The sequence below is a fragment of the Chaetodon trifascialis genome, chromosome 3, assembly GCF_039877785.1.
Source record: "Chaetodon trifascialis isolate fChaTrf1 chromosome 3, fChaTrf1.hap1, whole genome shotgun sequence".
In the NCBI taxonomy this organism is placed as follows: Eukaryota; Metazoa; Chordata; class Actinopteri; order Chaetodontiformes; family Chaetodontidae; genus Chaetodon; species Chaetodon trifascialis.
Window position 1 is genome coordinate 9,158,622 of NC_092058.1, and position 20,173 is coordinate 9,178,794.

The window sequence follows — 20,173 nt, forward strand, 5'->3', positions numbered from 1 at the left end:
AAATTGACGGATTTGTGCGCTGCAGCTGGAACCACTGTTTGCCTTCATTTCAGCCTGTATCAGCTCCATGAAGCAGGTCACCAAAGGGACAGTCTGTCAACACTGATTAACTCTACATTTAATAATAAAGAAGAGGTCTGTTAAAATGAGCTGGCTGTGACTCAGCGTGCATGAGTTTTATCCTCTCTCAGCCACAGCTGACTGACTCTTAAAGCATCTTTTTTTCCACTGTCTGCTTCCTAAAAAAAATTCTAATAATTATGCTAGGCACACTCTTATACTAATAGCATCTAAAACAATTCATTTGACAACACCACTCCTCTCCTGCTGCTTCTTCATCACGTATTCCTGCATTCAGCTGATTTAGTAAAAGCTGCTTCTTATTTAATAACTCACAGGTGACTGCATGACGCCTTGACTACCCCAATAAAATCAAGACAAAATGAAACAGTGGGTGGCAGATAAATAAAATATGTTTAATAGATGTCTTCAGTCAAAATATTTCACATCATAAATTACGTGTTGGACTTTGTTTATGCAGAGTTACAATCATCAAAAATGTTATGACACTGCATGCAATAACGTATTCATGCATCAGGAATCTATTGCACTTATTTACAGCTGAATCACATAATATATACAATGCATCTGACATTAACATTATCGGGATCACTGACGCATCTTTGCCTGTTTTGCTTTAATAATAAGCAAAAATTGAGATTTTGCATCCGAACATAACAGCTTTACATATTTAAAGGTGTCAAAAAGGCACAATAGAATGAGAAAAATAGATGACACCAACTATGTGAATCTTACTGTAACATGAACATTGTGTCCAGGTGGATGATGAGGTGTGAAGTCAGGCTGAGTCTGTGTGCAGCACACGCTTTTACTCCCACAAACCCACACATGTAGCATGTAATGTCGCTGTGCTGTAATTCAGCCTATTGTCTGTGTTGTATCCTCTTTATATTGTATTTGCTTGTTCCTGCATCCCATTTTTCCGTGACAAATCTTTTACTTCACCGCAGTTTGCATAGGTCATTCATTTTTACAGCATATCCTCACATTCTGTCCTCTGTTTGGCACTTCTTTTATGTGCTACAAATGGAGCTTGACATTTCAAAACTCGACAGATCGCCCTAAAACGCCCTAACATGTTGCAGGCTGGGGATTTGATTCAATCACACCATGCCCTCGATGGTGTCCAGCTTCGGGGAATGCTCGGGCTCAGTGTGCTGTGTTTCCTGCTGCCGGTACACCTGCTGGTAGTCTTTCAGCACTTTCGCTATCTCGTCATGGCCGAACTGCACGGCATCATCGACCGGAAGGTTCCCCCACCTGCACAACAGCGAGTGAAGGTAAAGATGGAGGGAGAAATCAGCAGATAAATTATGCAGGAGAGTTTTCAGCGGTGCACCTTTGAATATTCAATTATGGATTCACAATATGTGGCTCATTCTCAGAATATGTTGATTTATTCCGTCTCTGCGGTTCATCTGTTATTAAAGGGAGATTCAGGCTTATTTCAACCTGGTGCATTTCTCATAATGGCTATGGTGACTCTATGGGCGAGTCCACGCTCAAAAGCAGCTGCCCTGAATGACCATTATGGCTCAGAGCGTAGAGATTTACATCCGGGGCAACTTGCACATCAGTGTGCGTGAGGCTGTATGTGTGCTTTTACTAGAAAAGCAGTAGCAAATGAGCAAGAATGAAATGGTGAATACACAACCGCTGCACGATGGTCACAAAAGCAACATTCATGGGAAATACGGCAGGTTGAACTATACTGACATCATCCTTTAAATCACGTATGTACCTACTCTAAATTTGTACATCTTGCTCTATTTGTGGAGGGTCTCCAGTGACGTAGCAGCTCAGACTTTACAATGCACTGACTTTCAAGATTTTCAATTAATGCTCACAGCCTTTCGCTCTCATTCAACATTTCTGTAAACCAGGTAACCCCACTGGGATTCGCAATCACATTCCCAGGCGACAGATGGGAAAGAAGAAGAACATCTCAATACGGGTTTACTCTCAGCAAAATGAGCTTGTGAAAAAACATTATGGATTCTATCTGAAAACCACATAAAACAGACGAGGAGTTCAAACATTTGATTGTGATCAAAGGCCAAAGATACGGAGTAGTGAAATTCAAAGCTAACGGATAAAAAGACAGACGTTACAGATGCCGAGCTCACCTGTCTTCTACAAACGGATCGACTTTGCAGGTTTCAGTGAGGAACTTCACCACCTCGATATGACCTGAGAATAAACAGAAAAGATGACATTTTGCAGTTCCCATCGTGGAGAATTAGACATCTCAATGCTGTTTTCACTTTGGTGTCAAAAGCAATGCCAGAGCAACACACCCCTTCAAATCATGCCGCCCCCAAACTAGCACACTATTCATGATTTACAATTTTATCTAATAGCCTGACATATTATGGGTGGAGAAAATATAAATACATGGAAAAAACTGGTGTATGATTAATTCCTCCAGAGTGCAAAGCTCTGCCTGGTTCATTTGGATGAAAACAGTTATTACTCCTACCTTTATCTTGTACACAAATGACGCGCTTCCAAGGCTCTGTTTGAAAAATGTTACTGTTGAAGCCACCGCAGTGGAGCATTAAATCTGCGCTGTGAATCAACTTAGACCACAACAGAAGACAAATAATCGACCATATGGTGCCCTGTGAGGGTTTGTGAGCCGATTCATTAGTGGTTGCGTATAATGTGAGCCGAAGGTACTGCGCCTCTCCAGTAATCATGAAAACAAATGGAGTGAATACGAACTTATCGCTAATTACCGCTGTGAGTGCCGAAACCAGTCAAGTCTGAGTGGTTTTCTGTGTCAGCCACAGATAAACACAAAGTCTCAAATCTGAAAAAGCAGGAGTAGAAAAATGTTGCTTTTCTACAGAACTACTGAGGGACGGAAAGATTAACAGCGCGGGCCTGAAGAACAGCAACGTGTGCAAGTGTCGACATACAAAGCAAGTGAAAGACAATTGTCTTTTGAAGCAGTCCTCTTTAAAAATGAAGCATTTTAAAGCTCAAATCTGTAACTTTCCACAGTCTGTCATTCGAGAAGCACAGCGAGCAGGTGGCGACAGACTTCTTATGTTGTCTCATCTCATTATTGTTGGTATCCAAGCCGAGTGGAAAGTAATCGCTACCCTATCTGCTCCATCAACCACGACAGGATGGGACAGGTGTGATAAGCCCGTAACACCTCTGAGTAGTTTCAAATGCCTCCCACCGAAGAAAGTTCAGTGTTTCACCGTACAACACCACACAAAAACAACGTGTATTTATGAAAAACATGACACATTTCAGCTGTAATAACATCTAGTTACACACTCACTTGTTCTGGCTAAACCTCGGCCTCCTTAGCTACTGTTGCCTCACCTGTCACGCTTTGCGTTCCCACCCTGCACAGGTGGAGTTTATGGTGATAAAAGTGGAAGATTTCTCACTAAAATCTGCAGTAATTTTTGAAACACCAGGCCTTCAGTTCCTCACAGAACTACACAAAGGCACGCTTCTCATTTCTATATGATGGCGGTATTTTATGTCACCTAAAATGAATGCAAGCTAATGGCAACACTTAAATTCTGAGTGAGGGGGTCTTATATGTGCTAGATGGTTGCATACATGATGTAACACTAACAGACTGAGGCCAAAGCTGCATGACTCAGGCACAACATCATTGAAAATATGTATGAGAATAATAAACTGTAGGCTGATTAAAATGTTGTTTCTTCTAACATAATACATTAATTGCTTGGATGCTTATTTTAGAAGAAAAATGTACTTCGACAAGCAATGCAGTGCAGAATTTGGCTGTGCCTTATTGTTCATATTTTCAAATTTGAGGATAGGAGGAACAAACCAAATGTAATGGCATCTAATGAACATTTGGCAGGAGTTGATATCATCACTCTAAATTCTGATATAGTTGCATCTTGCTCACAGACTGACACATCCACAAAACAGGTGTCTAATGTAACCTGTAGCCCCCCAAATTACGCAGAAAGTTTGTCTTTTAGGTTTTTGAAAGACTACAGAGAGGCACCACCCTCCAAACTCTTGAGATGCCGAGCATCGCTGTTCTCAGAGCCTCGTGCACCCCAGCGCAAAGCTCGACAGGCCTGGCGGGTCCTGGTTACAATTACTAAGCTATGAATGAGACAATTGCTGTTCGGAGGAGTTAGCAAAAGGTCAATTCTCTTAATCTCTGCTGAGGTCGAAGTTAGATGGAGCTTTGCTGAAAAAACAAATCAATAACGTGAACCAGTAACAATGATAAGGGTTAACTTGTCCAACCTGAAAAACGCGAAGGGTCATAGAAAGGTTCACAGTCCTGAGGTCTAATCAGGCAGAGTAAGTGAAAACACTGCTGTGGGCTACTGTGGGTTTATACAGCAGGGCCTTTAAGTAGTTTCAGACCATTTTGAATAGCAGATTATTTCCTTAAGTGTAATTTTCTCTCATTGTCTCGTGTTTTATTGGAATTCATATATTTCTGCTTTTTAACACCGTCTTTGACCTTTAAGAGCTGAGGAAGTCTTTGTGCAACAGTATTTGTTTTTGCCCAGTGGTCAAAGAGATTTACTGCCTGACTGCTTCACAGGTTGCCCGTGGAACTGATTTAGCGTTGCTCATGAAATAAATATCAGGATGAACAGACCATGTGGACTCACCCTCCGCTGCAGCGATATGCAGCGCTGTTCGAGAGTCGTAGTCTTTCAGGTCCATGTCCATGGATGAGAGAGCAAACCTGAAGGAACAGGATGCGTTTTGATACCTTTTTCCACATAGTATTATAAATACAGAACTACAACATCTAGTGTGCTTTGAGCTAATCAACACCAACTTTATGTTCATGAGATATTTTACAAACCAGACAGGAAAAAAAACAAAAATAAATCTTCACATTTTATAAAATCAATTATGCATAAGATTTGCATTTGTCTGATGTTTTGATGGAATCGTGAGCAGCTCAACTCCAGAGGTGTGACAAATAAAAGGAAAAGCTTAATTAAATTAGTGGAGAAACATCAATGACGGCAGATGCTTCCATATGGCGCAAAACTCAACCGTTTGACAGCACTCATTACCATTATCAAGACACCAAACGGGGGGATGTCTTCCAGAAAAACGGTGTTCATGACCCCCAGCAGAGTTCCAGAGCAACACTGAGGCTGTTTATTACACTTTATTCAGACACTGTTGTTTGCTTTTCATTTAATCTGTCACTGTTCGGTGTGTTTTTCAGTCCCCAGGCCTGGTGTTAACATCCTCAAGGCCATCTGTTAAACAGGAAACACTGATCACGTTTGCTGTACCTTCTCAGGGCAGACACGTCTCCACTGTAGGCGGCGAACATCAAATTGAAAACAGACTTGTTCTGCAAATACAGGGAAGAGACATAAACATAAAGGCAGAAAACACTTTAAACACACCAGAAACAACGAGCTAACACAGCGACAAACCCTGTCGTCTCCATCCTGTCTGCGAGGGTCCTGCTTCTTTACAAAGTGCCTCAAGTTGTCATAATTGTGGAAATTGAAGAGCGACACGAGCTCCTGAGGATGACAAGATTGATGATTTGATGCACATTATGGCCCCATTTAAGCATCTTCTCCTTTAGCAGAGACAGTCCAAATGCCGGCCTTGCCTCACAGAAGTGTATTCCCCGGACGCTGTTTCCAACTCTGTCCAGAGGAGGAGACCAACACATCACCCCCATGACGTTGGGGATCACCAGCAGTATTGCACCGGACACTCCGGATTTGGCCGGCAAGCCCACCTTTGAGATGAGAGCAACAGACAAGTGATCACACTGATTGACCTTTTAGCTAAATGGTATTTCTGCTGGTGGCGGGAGTCAGATGGTACAGTCACCTCCAAGTGTGACTCACATGAAAAGCCATCTGTCCAGAGAAGTCGTACATGCCACAGGAGTGCATGAGACTCAAAGTGTTTCGCACTGCCTCGGCACTCAGGACACGCTCGCCTGTGATTGGACAGATCCCTCCGTTGGCCAGAGTGGCAGCCATGACACTTCCCGATTCGCAGGTCACCTCGATGGAGCAAAGCTGTGACCAAAGGAGGATCAGTTCATGCTTTCTAGTTTCATTATAACATCAGGACACACGACGACAACACAGGCTTGCAGTTTACCTGGAAGTAGAAGTCCAGGCCATCGATCATGTCTGCTCCCGGAGGAAAACACTGGTGAATGAAATATGATCATTGTGACTGTTGGATTGAAGTACGCTGGCAAAGAATGACTCAGATCTACTAAACTGGATGATTTCACAACCACAACATCAAGAATTCCCTCTCTCTTCGACTGGTCCCTCAAAAGGGATCAGAGACCCTACCCTTCTTGAGAGACCCTACCAAGGCTTTTTACCGGCGACAACACAGCTCACAGGGTCAAAAGGTCACACGTAAGCCCTCCAACATGACAATATGGAAATGCACAGGATCGTGTGGGAGATGCATGAAGAGGGAATCTTAACTGGCCTCAAAGATAAATGATGATGGAAGCAAAAATGGATGGAGGGATGATTTTTGATATTTTAGAAACCCCAAAAAAGGACAAACTAATGAAAACAATGCAGCGGTCAAGCGTGATTAAAGTCCTTTACTGGACTTTCAGTGTGAGGATTTGCTGTTTTATCACCTTGAACTGAAATTAAATTGCTTCACTTCAAAATGCATTTTTCAGTTTATGATGTTTTACAGACTAAGCGATAAATCAATGAATCACCAAAACAATCGACATATTAATTGCAAAATGAAAATACAGTAATATCTTGTTGCAGCTCTGTTTATATGTGCCAACCCTTTAAAGGAACACGTGACAAAAACACATCAATCAGTTGGACATAGATATGTCAACATTCAGCTTTATCTCAGACAGACACAACAGAAAATAAAAAGCATTTCTAATCCCACATATTTCAGCACTCTCTAACCGACCTTCTTCTCTTTCATGTAGTATCCGATGGCAAAATTTCTGTCGCCTGTTTCTTTTTCTGACTGGAACCTGAGACAGAGAGGCAGGATGGGTCGATACTGAAACATCAATAATGCAACAGGGCAGCGGACAGGCAATTTGCCTAACACCGTCTTTCGACTTAGGTGTGCTAAACAAATATACACTGACGTTAAACACCTCGAACGCATTTGACAGTGCACTCACGTGGCATTGCTGAATCCCACGTACTCTTGGCCCGCCATCTTTTTCACAAACTCCATAACCTAAGGGAATAAGGACAAATTGTATATGTGTGTACTGCAGCATTTTTCTGACCGCTGAGATAATCATGGCACAGTTTCATATCCATGGTCTGATGGGAGAAGGAACAGAGACGAGGCCTCCTCTACTCACGTAGTCAAACTTCTCTGCCTTATTTGAACGAGGCTGGAAACAAAGCAGGAGTCAGTTACTTGCAGAAACATGTGATGACTGTAAATGAACTGAATATGACCTCAGTGCGACTCATTGCACAGTGTGAAACAATACATGAGTGCATCACTAACTGCATAATTTAGTATCTCATTATCAGCTGGTACAGCGCGAGCTCAGGTAGAGTTCAGGGGAAACAGGGTGATGCAGAAAAGCAGTCATCTTCAGTCAGACAGATAAGATTTCTTAACATGCTTCTATATTAGGATAGGTTGAAGATGTATTAATAACTTGCTGCAGCTGCTTTATGACGTTTCCCTCCAGCTTTGTCAGGAAGATCATCATCACATCGACAGACTCACTGAACAAGCTGCAGGTGCCTCACTGGAACATACTGCACAGTACAGGGCCATGTGGGGATGGTGGGACTTGCTAATTATCTCAAATGAGCCACTGATTTTCTTTAAAACAAGGCGGATTTATTCGCAGAATCGGTTTGAACAGTGTTCAAGCTACAGATGTGCTTCAGTGTAAAGAGAAATGCGTCAATAAAGGTGACAAATAAAGACGATAACAGACTCATTTGTTAAATAAATGTGTATGCAGCAGCTGAAAGGAAACATTTTAGTAGGTTTCACTCATGAGACCTTTTATAATCAAAGACCTGCTGACTTTCATGTGCAGCGAACAGCAGCGTTTAATGATATTCCACAAACATGTCGAGCGGGAGTCATTTTCTGAATATCAAAAATGGAAAGAGAAAAAAAACCTGTGTGGCTGCAAAGTGCAAGAAATGTTTGGATTTCAGTGTCTCTGACTTTTCAATATATAGAGTAATTTACTGCATGCGCTGACTCGGCAGGCTGTACATGTCCATCTGTTTACCTTGATAAGAGAGCTGATCACAATGGCTCCAGCGTTCACCATGGGGTTGTGGGGCTTATCTGGGAGAAAGATAAAACACAGTGCTGATGAGGTGTTCATGCTGAAGAACAACCTGAGAAAAGAATTAAATCCCAAAGCTGATACTGATAAACAGAGAAAACATCATGTAGCCATGAAGGGACCTGAGGCCTCTGTCTGGAGAGTGTATGAAACATCCATCAACATGTTGGAAAAATCCAAATCTCGAAGTCCAATAAAAGCTCTTCTGAGATGAACAGTTGTGTGCAACTATTTTACATTAATGTCTATTTGTGATCAATTAATTGCTTGATCAGTCTATAAAATTACTTAAAAATGGTGGAAAAATAAAAAAAAACTTCTTCTTTCTGCATCACCTTTGCAGTGTTTCTCAACTCCGGTCCTCCGGGACGTCTGCCCTGCATGTTTTAGATGTTTCCCTCCTCCACCACACCTGATTCATCAGCTCGTCATCAAGCTCTGCAGTGGCTTGATAACGAGTCACTCATTTGAAGCAGGTGTGTTGGAGCAGGAAACATCTAAAACATGCAGGGCAGACGTCCCGGAGGACCGGAGTTGGGAAACACTGCCTCAGACCCCGTTTACACTTACGGAAAACGCATATGTTTTCATGCGGTTTGGCCTCTCGTTTACACGCAAACAGAGTTTTTTTCATGGAAAACGATCATTTTTAAAAACTCTGGCCAAAGTGGAGATTTCTGAAAACGCGTGTAAACAGGGTTAAATGGCGTTTTAGGTTCCGAAACGTCACAACATGCGACTGAATACTTATCGTCATGTGAGCGACCTTGTTTACACTCGCACCCATAGGCTTGGCATAGTTACGATGGCGCTTGATGGCGTATTTATCCGGGTTCACGTAAACGACAACATTTTTGAAAACGATGTTGTGTGCACGATGTTATTTTTGAAAACGGAGGGGCCAAAATAACCGTTTTCCAAAATACCCTGCTACGTGTAAACGTAAGTTAGAGGGTTGCAGGGGTCTGGGGCATTGGGCACACCGTGGACTGGACAGCCAACCACAGGGCTGACACACAGAGACAGACAACAGTTCATGCTCACCTGTGGGCAATTTAGTCAACCTAAACCACCTGCAGACTCATTTTAATGTGAGGTGACAGTGTGAACCACTGCACCACTGTAGCACTTCTTTTTGCATTTTGTATGACTTCTGTTTTACTGATTGATATTCTGATTGTGTTCTCACATAATTGAAAAACTGTTTCCTTTGTAGTATGTTAGAAAATAATGAGAATTACACACCACAATTTCCCATAGCCTAAAGACACGTCTTCAAATTGCTTGTTTTATCCAAACAACAGTCCAAATCCATCAGAGGTTTAATTTACTGTCATATACGACAAAGACAACGTGCATTTCCTCACAGTGAAGACGACTTGCACACCTTTGTCATCAAGCGAGAGCATGTTGAACTTGAGTCCACTGGGCTCCATGCCAACGTAGCGGTGAACCTTCTCTGTTCCCGCCTCGTGGACGGCGATGGCGTACTGCAGGGGCTTCACACAGGACTGCAGGCAGAACGGCTGCTTGGTGTCGCCCACCGAGTGCCTGGAGGAAGAGGACAGAGGGGACGTTTAAGAGCCAAAGAACGTGGAAAGCACACCTGGAGGACGGACCACACAGTCAGTACCGCTGCAGCAGTTCCAGGATTAGGTGTCTGGCTTAAGGTCACTTCAGTGGAACAAATAATGGAAAGGGGAACATTATTTGTAGCTTTCTTGTCCAGATTAATCCTCCGTTTCCTGAGGACTAACATCAATGACCTAAAATAGTTAATGAAAAAAATAAGAAATACCTCAAAAAATAAAAAAAATGTCACTCTGCAACTCTGTGACAAAGTGGGATCAGAAGAAAAACAAGTTAATTAGTCTATTAATGAACGCCAGCTGTTGCTCATTGGCTGGATTAGTGTTGTGTGGCTCTGTCTGAGCCACTGTTTTTTTCCTATTTATAGAACCAAGGCTGTGCGCAAAAAAAGAGAGAATATCAATAACCTTTCTGCTGCGTGACTCATCTCACCATTAGCTGACGAATCTGTTTAACGTGAGAGTTCACTCTTCATCTTGGAAACACTAGTTTCTCACCATTCAGCATCTGCTCTGGAGCTTTTGATCGCATCACACAGTCTTACTCAGCGTCATCTTTAAAGGGCTCCAAAATGTTTTTATGTGAACGTCTAGAAGTCGGTGATGTGGGGAAAAAACATCTGCTGAGGAAGATTATGTGAAACAGCTGAAAGCTTCGAAATGGAAATTGTGGTGAGATCCATATCTGCTTTTCTTACCTCTGGCCATCGACTGTACACAAAGACACACCCCACAGCTCTGGGCTGAACTTGGCCAGCTGGGGGATGTAGTCTGCGACCTAAAGCAGGGATACATATAAGAAGAAAGGCAGCATCAGTTTAACATGAAGAGTCACAGCTGAAAGCACCGTTTAGCAGAAAATTATTTTGCATGAGAACGACATCTGATGCATGCAAGCAGTAGGAATGATGGGCAGCTTGCATTTAAAGAAAGTCAGTCTTTAACTGTGGATTGTTTTGGCTATATCATATACAGTACATATAGCAATAAAACAGGTATATGCTTCATGTTTTTATGCTCCTTGTGTTCTTCACTCCTAAACTTCTACAAGCTTCTACCGTTTCTGTACAACAAGGAACAAACAAACAACATATGCCTGCCTTCCCATCGCTTTGGTTTTGCACTGTGTTGTAGATTTCATTGATCTTTTGTGCAAACACGTCAAACTCGGGGATGATGAATTTCTTTCTGAAGGCCTGGATCAGCAGGACCACGTTTCCACTGACACATCTGGAAGTAAAACAAGATAATTCAGAGAAACTCGCTGAAAATGAAAATTCAATTCAATATTCCTTTATAAGTCCAACGAGGGGAAATTCCAATATACAGCAGCGTCAGTAAAGTGTATAGAGTATTAGAACAAGTGCAATGCAAATTCAAAACAAGTATATATACAAGAGTGGGATAAAAAGAAAAACGTCATCCTAAGAAATTGTAATTACAGATTGTTATGCGCTGATTATTGCACATTATTGCACAGGTTATTGCACATATTGTAAACCTATTATTGTACTGATTACTTGGAGCAGTTTCTGTTGTACAGTCTGACGGCTGCAGGGAGGAATGACCTGCGATACCTCTCCTTCATGCACTTTGGATGTACAAATGTATGTACATGAAAAATTCTTTCTTACCACTGGTAACACACTTAACTGAGCTCGCTCATCAAAGCTCCTCAGACAGTCAGAACAACAGAAGTCAATGTAGACTGAAAACTATTGTTTTGACACAAAATGCATTTAATGACCACATTTCTTAAAACTCATGCAATGCAAAACTGTGTATATACTCCATTTCACACGTTTCCATATGACTATAAAAACACGCCGAATTACTGTAAATTAGACTACATTTGCTGCATTGTGCTGCTGCATCTAAAGAGAAATAAAAAAAATTAAAATGCATTAACTTCTAATTAAGATGTGAGCGCCTATTTTCATTCCTCGATGACCTCTTGAGCCCGGTGAGGAACAGTCGCAAATGAGGTGGAATCCAGAACATGTATGTACTAAGATTAAGACTGTATGGGACGATGTGGCGTTTCACCATTCTCTTCCAGTCACAGGCTGGTTCACAGACATCCTAACTCTCCCGTCCTCAACCCCATAGAGAACTTCTTTCCCTTATCGAGGTGGAAAGTTGATGACCACCAACCACGTGATCAGATGTCCCTCTTGGACGCAATGAATGCTGGATGCCTGCACATGCCTGCAGAAGATTGCCAAGGATGTATCAGACCAAGCATGCGAACAGATTCTTTCCAGGCGTGTTGGAAGAGAGGACACAAGGTGTGATGTGGATGACTGCTGTATTTCTGTATCTGTATCTGTCAATACAAGTATGCATAGTGAATATATAGAATTTAAAATTGCATAATGAGACTGACTTCAGTTCCCGTTTGTGCATGAGAAATTACTCCAATAAAAGATACTTCAGATATAGTAGTGATACATACTGTAATGCTTCCTGATGTGTGAGTGACAAAGTGTTAATGTGGGCGGCCAAAAGCCAGCGTTTGAGCACTAGATTTGATTCTGGGATGTGAGAAGTGAAGCATTTTGGATGTGAGATGACCTGCTGAGCTGAGCTGCACGCTGATTAAGAGACGCGTGATCACGCAGGTTTGAAACCGCGAGCTCAGTATGGAGAACAGTGTGTGACTGTCAGAGTGTAACACAGTTCATGTGGCGTGTCATCATGTGTGTGTGTGTGTGTGTGTGTGTGGGGAGCAGCAGCTGCCAGCTATCAGTCTGAGCAACAGGCCTTTGCTTTGATCAGCATGACAGTAAATAAAGCTGACACGTCCTGACACATGCTACATATCACCGACTTTCACACCTCCAGGTTTGGGTGAATCAGTTTGAATGAATAGTTCACCACATGTAGCACAATTTATGACAGGTAGCTTTTACCGAAGGCTGTTAATAAGGATATTAATCAAGAGAGACAACAGTGATAAGGAAACATGTTTCAGGCTGATTGCAGGTACAAGAAATGAGAAATTCTGTCAGACAAAAATATCAGATTCTGTATGCAAAACCTAATAATCTTCAGCAATTTCTGTATTGAATTGCATCATACTGTATTATGTAACCTACTTTTCCCCTCTCATATACATGGAGGATGTTATTGAGAGTCAACTGCATGACCACTCTGCAGCATTGCACACACCACAGCGTTAAAAACTACCTCAGAGTTGAATCAAGACCTTTCAGCCAGCCTTAACAAGCATTCACAAAGAATTCAATTGCATTACGTTATAAATGTGCTAAATGGTGCTGTGCCTGCGGCTCTGAGTTCCTCCACATTCTTCACGCGCTCATCGTCGGTGACGCAGAGCGCGCGTTGAAGACGAGGGAAGAGGAACGGAAGACAAAAGGGAGAGACGGGCAGAGAGACAATCACGCAGCAGATCACATACAGCAAATCCTTCATCATGATGGATTGTTGTTGGAAGGTCAGGCTAAAAATAGTTTGGTCTCATGCCTTCGCCAGTTGGTCAATGGAAAACAGAACCAGTCACGAGCTGAGATACACTCCCAGGAACAGAAATCGATTCCAATCTGTTGTTATTTTTTTCTAAGTGATTAAACCCAGAATTCTCGGGCGCTGTCGCTCATTAACGTCACCCAGAAGTTGTGGCTCTTTGTCTGAGTCGATCAGCTTATGGAAAAACTTCAAATCCTTTCAGAATTTGTGGGGTTTTGACAAAGTGCGCGCAGAAAATAAAACCACATCTGTGCTCCAGCATTGTGTTCAGGCTCTTAAAACATGCTGCGTAATGAGTGTGTGGCTCTCAAGATGGAGACTGACTGAAGAGTGCTGCACATGTACCCAAAGAGGCAGCTGCAGATCACACCAATGCAATGAAAACCAGCAGCATTTGGTTTGTGAATTTCAGAATAAAATGGGACAGTGTGTAAGATAATCGCACTCTGCTGTCGTGCTAAGATGCTGTCCGCTCATTATTTGATTCAGTCCTTACCACCTGTCCATCTCCGCCGCTGTCTCACCTGTGGAAAAGGTCTCTGTCCATCATCACCTCAGTGACAGACTCCCTCACGGCCCGCCGAAGCTTCTCCATGCAGTCCTTTAGGCGAGGGTCTGATGGGTGAAGGCCAGTTTTCCTCAGGGCCTGCCAACAACAACGGACCAGATGACAACATAATAAAGATAGATAGATAGAGTTGGCCCGTGTTTCTGTAGCTACTTACTGAGGTAAAGTATGAAATGGGGACTCGCTCTTTTCCCTCAGTGATGGTGTAGAAAAGCATGTCTTCCACTCCAGAGCTGGGGGACGTTGTATGGACATTCCTGATGGCATGAAGGGAAAACTTAATTATTCTCGTGCGTTATTCACTTACACGCGGCTACAAAAGACACGGCTAACCCTAACCCACGGCTGCTAATTAAGTTACAAACTTAACATAGATTTACAGATAAGTCAGCAAACATTGCATTTATTTTGCACACGTTTTATAATTCGCAGCATTATTCCTCATAATAGACTATATTAAATCATTCTTAATTGTATTTCCATCTATTCTTTTTGACATCTGCAGTTTGCACACAGCAGATTCGCTCTCTTGGATGTCTCACGTCGCATTAACTCTCATATCAAAGTGCTGATTGCCTCATTCAATGCCGACCACGTTTGTGAAGGTTTGTAGCACTAACTGTTCATTCATTTGGAGCTGAACTCCTTCCATCAGGTGTTTACATCAGTTATTCTGTACGACTCACGTCCATTATCACACAGTATAACTATTTCTATAATATTAAATGCAGGGCTGGAATGTAATAAAGTACATTTACTCAAGTAATAATGTCCAATGAAGTACTTTCACCTCACTTGAGTGTTTTCTTTTAATGCCACTTATACTTCTGCTCCTCCTCTCCTGCTTTGTTATAGATTATACAAGTGTATACAGAGCTGGAACATTCATCTAATGATGCTAAATTAATTGGGAACAATTTTTTTTTTTTATAATAATTTAAGTCATTTTTCAGGCAGAAATTAGAACATTTTTATGGTTTTCAGTGCAGGACTTTTACATGTAACGGTGGTATTAATACTTTTACTTGAGTAAAGCAATTGAATACTTCCTCCACCACTCTTAAAATGTGTCTAGTGACAACAACAACAACAACAACAACAGCAACAACAATAATAACTCATGTGACAGTGCGGCTGAGTGTGAATCCAGACCAGCAGGCTGATGTTGACACGCAGCTGGTGATCACACTCACTTTTTCTGATGGAGATGATCCAAATGCGCACTCGGTCGCAGCTGGGACGCCGTGGTTGACTTTGTTGACTTTGTGCTCAGACAACATGCCGGCTGGATGATGAACACCTTCTTGGCAGCGTCTGTGTTTTTGGCGATGAGCTGTGCGGAGTTTGACAGACGCAGCGCTCTCAGACAGTTCATGTCTGCGGCAGAAGACAGCCACAAACCCGCTCTGGTGGTCTAATGTACAGCAGATAACGCCTACAGCAGCTTTACTGGACTGTTTGCCGCCGAGGTCACTGACTTCCAAGTGGCTGGGGGAAGTTTTACTGCCTTCATGTGTCGTCGGGAATTTTTAACTTTCGACTGTTTTTCGTCAAACATGAACGAACCAAATGTTTTGCTTAAATAATCAATTATATCCCTTAAATAAACTTCAAGACACATTCGCTGTTAATGATAAAACACGTGTCATTAGCTGTAGGTGGTTTAATTCCTTTTTTTCTTTTTCTTTTTACGAGAAGCACTTGAAAGCAGCAGGGGGGTCTGTGGTAAATAACGGGCACGCCACTTCATGTGGCAGCTGTCACGTAACTGACAAATACAGTAGCCAATCAGGAGCCAGGGGTGTGTTTCGGAGCTCAGAGGTCTGCCATGTGGACTGTGTCTCTATCAGTAAATCTGGATCAATTTAACCGTTTGTTGCCCCAGAATTCAGAATCATGAATGAAGCAAATCAGCAGTATTAAACAGCACTCAGTTACGATGAAATCATAACAAATAACCCCTCATCTATCACTGCCTTTTCTATTCTATGCAGGGAAATTTAAGTTTGAGAAAGCCTTTGACCGGTCATGCAACAAAAATAACAACAAAATGTCTAAAATCAATAATGTCATTGGCCGCAAAGTCACAGAGTCTCATCCCATAGTGGAGTAAATCATCATTAAAGCTTTTCATTTTTGTTCACTTTCATCAAGGATAGAAACCATGATGATGATGCTACACATCGCTGTAGCCCAGAGTGTCAACAGCTTTTCATGGTGTTTATTTTAATGCGTCCAGCTGATCTTTGCATTCTGAGAAACACTGTATCATAATGGTAAAATCCTGTTTATTAAGCCATAGATGGTTAACAGCCTCCACATCAAGGCACATAAATAACAGCGTCAAAAGGCACAGCAGTGTTAACAAACAAGACAATAATTAAACAGTAAATGATAATACAGTTTAATTATTTTCTTTCATACTGCCTTACTGTCTCAAGCAGACAATACTTTTACTTGGCAGATGATTCACATATAAATATAATAATTGCAACATCAGATCAATGCATGGCCAATGCAGATAAGGAGTATGTTTTTTTTTTTTTTTTAAGGCAAAAGATTAGTTTCTTTGACTTGACCTCTGCACTGCATCAGATGACATTAAATGACACAAAAAGGCAGATAACTTTCAAGTCATCACGAGTTACACGCTCTTTGAAGGACGAGGCAGCACCAGCTTCAGTCCAATATCAACAACACAGGAAGGCATGTAAGAGAGGGGGATCCAGATAAGCTTGGCATCCCAGCCGGCGCTGTATCTGGTGCGCGGGTGGGCGGCAGTCAGAGCGTGCTCCATGCAGCTGGTCACCTTGGTGAGGTCGGCGTCGCAGACAGCATTCATGATCAAACGCTGGACCTTGATGTCTGAAAGGGAGGATAAATAAGAATATATTTTCTGCATAAAGCTTAATCATTTTATTGAGCTTCCTAATGTGTATATTTTTCATGATTGTTCAAGTATGTGATGCTATTTTTGATTGGAAATGTTATGTTGCCTTCAGGTGCAGCAGTCATTGCTAAATAGGGGTCATTTTTATGAAAAATTAGCTCACATTTCATTATATTCTAAAAACAGGACTTCCAGGATGAGAATGAGATTCATTTGACTCTTAAAATGTGTCTTTTAATTCGCTTTTTCTGACAACAGAGATGAAAACATCACACAGATACAGCATTTCTCCACATTTCAAGTAAACCAGTGAAGAGATGCTGACTCATAATTTGCATTCTGAGCCCAAATAAATATTTGCATTCTACTTACACTTATCAAGGTACTTGTCTCCATAGCTGGCTTGTACCTCGGGGCTGAGCTGGTTCCACAGGCGATGCAGCTCCCTCTCGAGGGGATCGAGGCTCGTCACTGCAGTCTTGAAAAACCCCGGCTCAATGATGCACACTTTGATTCCAAAGTAGTTTATATCTCTCCTGAAGACACAAATGTGATGTAGGATAGCATCGCATGAGTTTTACATAAATTACAGAGCTTGAAACAGGTTTGTGACGTCTTCCGTGAAGCTGTAATATCTTAAACTGGCTTTGCAGCTTGAGAGTCAGAAATGAAAATGTAATAGCATATCTAGTAGATAAACGCACTAAGTGTGTCAGTTCATGGTAAGCAGAGCTAAATGAAGTCATTGAGAAGCGGCGAGAAAGACCAATTTTCTTCCCTGTCTGGTCTCATCAGCCAGGGATGTGTCTACCTGGCATCTGCTGAGGCAGTGTGTTTGGTGTATTACTGCAATTTGCTGTGCAGTGTGCTTTATTGCTCTAAATATGTGCTACTGTTCCCCTTTTATATTACTGAAATTGTTCGTATAAAACCCTCTCTGCAAACTAAATCTCCCTCATTGGACTCTGAAGGTAAAACGATTATGACCTGAATGACTATTTGTCCTCATAATCAGAATATGAGTCTGTATAAAGAAGAGAAACAGACTAAGTGGCTGCACAGAATACGCTCTGACGCGATGCTGATGAGGCCGTGCAAGTCCAACCTGAGGCAGTCAGAGAAAGACTCCACTGCAAACTTGGAGATGCAGTATCCTCCACCGTTTGCAGCCACCCTGCCCAGCACTGATGCTACGTTCACAATGCGGCCGCGAGCCTTTTTGATGAGCGGCAGGAAGGTCATCGTCATGCCGATCACTCCGTTCATGTTGACTTTGAGCGTGCTGTGGAAATCCTCCACTTTCATCCACTCTGACGGGCCCATGGGTAACGAGCGTCCCGCATTGTTCACAATACCCCACAGTCCTACAGAGGAAATGAAAGGTGGGAGAGCATGTTTTGTGTTAGCAATCTGGCTTGTGAAATTTGATTAATTGAGTCATCTAATAATGAAATAATGTGACGCTCTCTCACCCTTATCGCCAACCTCCTTCTTGGCCCACTCCATGGCTTTCTGGATGCTGTCCTGATTGGTCACATCCAGCAGCACAGTCTTCAAATAAGGCCCCGCCACCCTCTTCAGGTCATCGGCTCCCTTTTCTGTGAGACAGCCGGCCAGCACACGGAAACCTTTACGATCAAGCTTCTTACACAGCAGGTTTCCAAACCCTGAGTCGCAGCCGGTCACAAAGACATATTTGTCGGTGATGTCCTCAATCTCCAGGCTGTCTCTGTACAGCCACATAATAATCCACAGCACCACAAAGGTAACACCGAGGTACAGCCAAGCATTTTCCCTGAGAGAGAACAGAGACGTTTGGAGAAGAGGAAGGCAGGGATTCAACTTTTAGACGGTATTCAAGATGTGTAAGCTTGGACATTAAAAAGGTTTCCCCAAAAAGTTGTGAAGCACTGGTATTTCTTACCCTAAAAGGTCGTAGACAAACTGCGTATCCATGCTGCGTCCAGGATTAGAAGTGGTTTTTGGTCACCTGGAGGACTGAGTGCTCGCTGAAAAAACATGTTGAGCAAATGTTACTCAGTATTGACATGGCAAACAGCCAAATCCGATTGAGCAGAAATGGAAAGTAGGAATCCCAACAGCCAAAGCCCCCCTCGATTTCACAGTATTTTAAGTTTTACTGCAGCGTTGTCTTCGTTTATTTAACCTTTTTTCTCATTTATGGAACACAATGAGTTTGTTCACAGAGGGCTTTAGTGGAGGTGCTTGTAATGCAGAACTGGTTTGGGCACATGAGAAATATTTGGATAATACTCTTATGGAAGAAAGAAAGGCATTTGTGAGGGTGGGGGACCCGAGGAGGAGGGGGTGCACTGTTTTGAAGCATAGATTTAATGCCCGTGACAGAGCTGCTTAAGCTGCTCATTGCTGGAAACTAATTAGTTTTCTAGCTTGTTACTGAGAAAAACAAAAGAAAAAGATACTTCTGTGGGTCATGTTATCTGTGACATCAAAATTGCCTGCAGACTTTAATCAGATACTAGACCCGTACTGTAGCTGTCGGCGTGAAAACGTTAATTAAAAGTAAATGATCCTATAAAATTGCAAATCAGGTTAAGAAATCTTCATCTTGAAACCACTTGTTAGTATATACCAAGAACCAGAAATACATCAATATTAACATAAATCAATATAATTTGATCAGGTAAAAATTAATCAAACTGAAAACCTGAATTACTGTTCGCTGTAAGCTTTTGTTATACGCATTAAAACTAATTGTTTTGTGGATTAAATTGAACATTTGCTATGGAAATTGTGATCATTACCAGTGTGACAGAGGTTAATCAGTGATAATAAAAAACTGAATTTGAGGCAGAACATGAAAGGCAGACAAAGTACTTAATAATAATAATTCCATAAAAAGTGTCGTACCTTTTCCTGTCTTTGAGAAGTGATGGAAGTTATCCGTCCTCTTCCCTTTCCCTTTCTGGTTATTCTTCTGTCTTCACTCAGAGGCTGGTCAGAGAGAGGCTTTATCCCTGTGGTTTATCCCTTAAGACAAGTCCGCAATTGGTAATCCCCAATCCGTAACCACCGGCTTTGTACATGTGTGTTTGCGTTTAAGAACAAAATAAAATGGTGGGACTTACAGAATACAGAGAGAATTTTCTGGACAGTGTGAACTTGGATATCAATGAACTTTTTTTCAAAGACATTTCAACTTCTCACAGTACGCGATCTACTCTGAAATCACATCAGGCTCTTTGAAGCATCCACCAGAAATCTTGCTCTCTTTT

At 42.0% G+C, this 20,173-nt stretch overlaps 2 protein-coding genes across 2 annotated transcripts; both read right to left on the reverse strand.

Annotated features, from left to right (window-relative positions):
- Positions 1-1,184: 1,184 nt before the first annotated feature.
- On the reverse strand, positions 1,185-15,401 carry gls2b (glutaminase 2b (liver, mitochondrial)). The gene is made up of 18 exons (XM_070958887.1): positions 15,220-15,401; positions 14,184-14,283; positions 13,983-14,104; positions 11,070-11,199; positions 10,668-10,747; positions 9,768-9,931; positions 8,321-8,379; positions 7,418-7,450; positions 7,229-7,287; positions 7,006-7,072; positions 6,199-6,249; positions 5,937-6,113; positions 5,693-5,824; positions 5,508-5,600; positions 5,361-5,422; positions 4,716-4,792; positions 2,208-2,271; positions 1,185-1,341 (listed from the first exon to the last, which is right to left on the reverse strand). The coding sequence occupies exons 1-18, from the start codon at positions 15,399-15,401 to the stop codon at positions 1,185-1,187; spliced, it is 1,809 nt and encodes a 602-aa protein (XP_070814988.1).
- Positions 15,402-16,523: 1,122 nt separating this feature from the next.
- On the reverse strand, positions 16,524-19,918 carry rdh5 (retinol dehydrogenase 5 (11-cis/9-cis)). Its single transcript, XM_070959004.1, has 6 exons — positions 19,809-19,918; positions 18,841-18,925; positions 18,389-18,711; positions 18,022-18,280; positions 17,289-17,452; positions 16,524-16,891 (listed from the first exon to the last, which is right to left on the reverse strand). The coding sequence occupies exons 2-6, from the start codon at positions 18,870-18,872 to the stop codon at positions 16,671-16,673; spliced, it is 999 nt and encodes a 332-aa protein (XP_070815105.1). The 5' UTR covers positions 18,873-18,925; positions 19,809-19,918; the 3' UTR covers positions 16,524-16,670.
- Between the last annotated feature and the right edge of the window lie 255 nt (positions 19,919-20,173).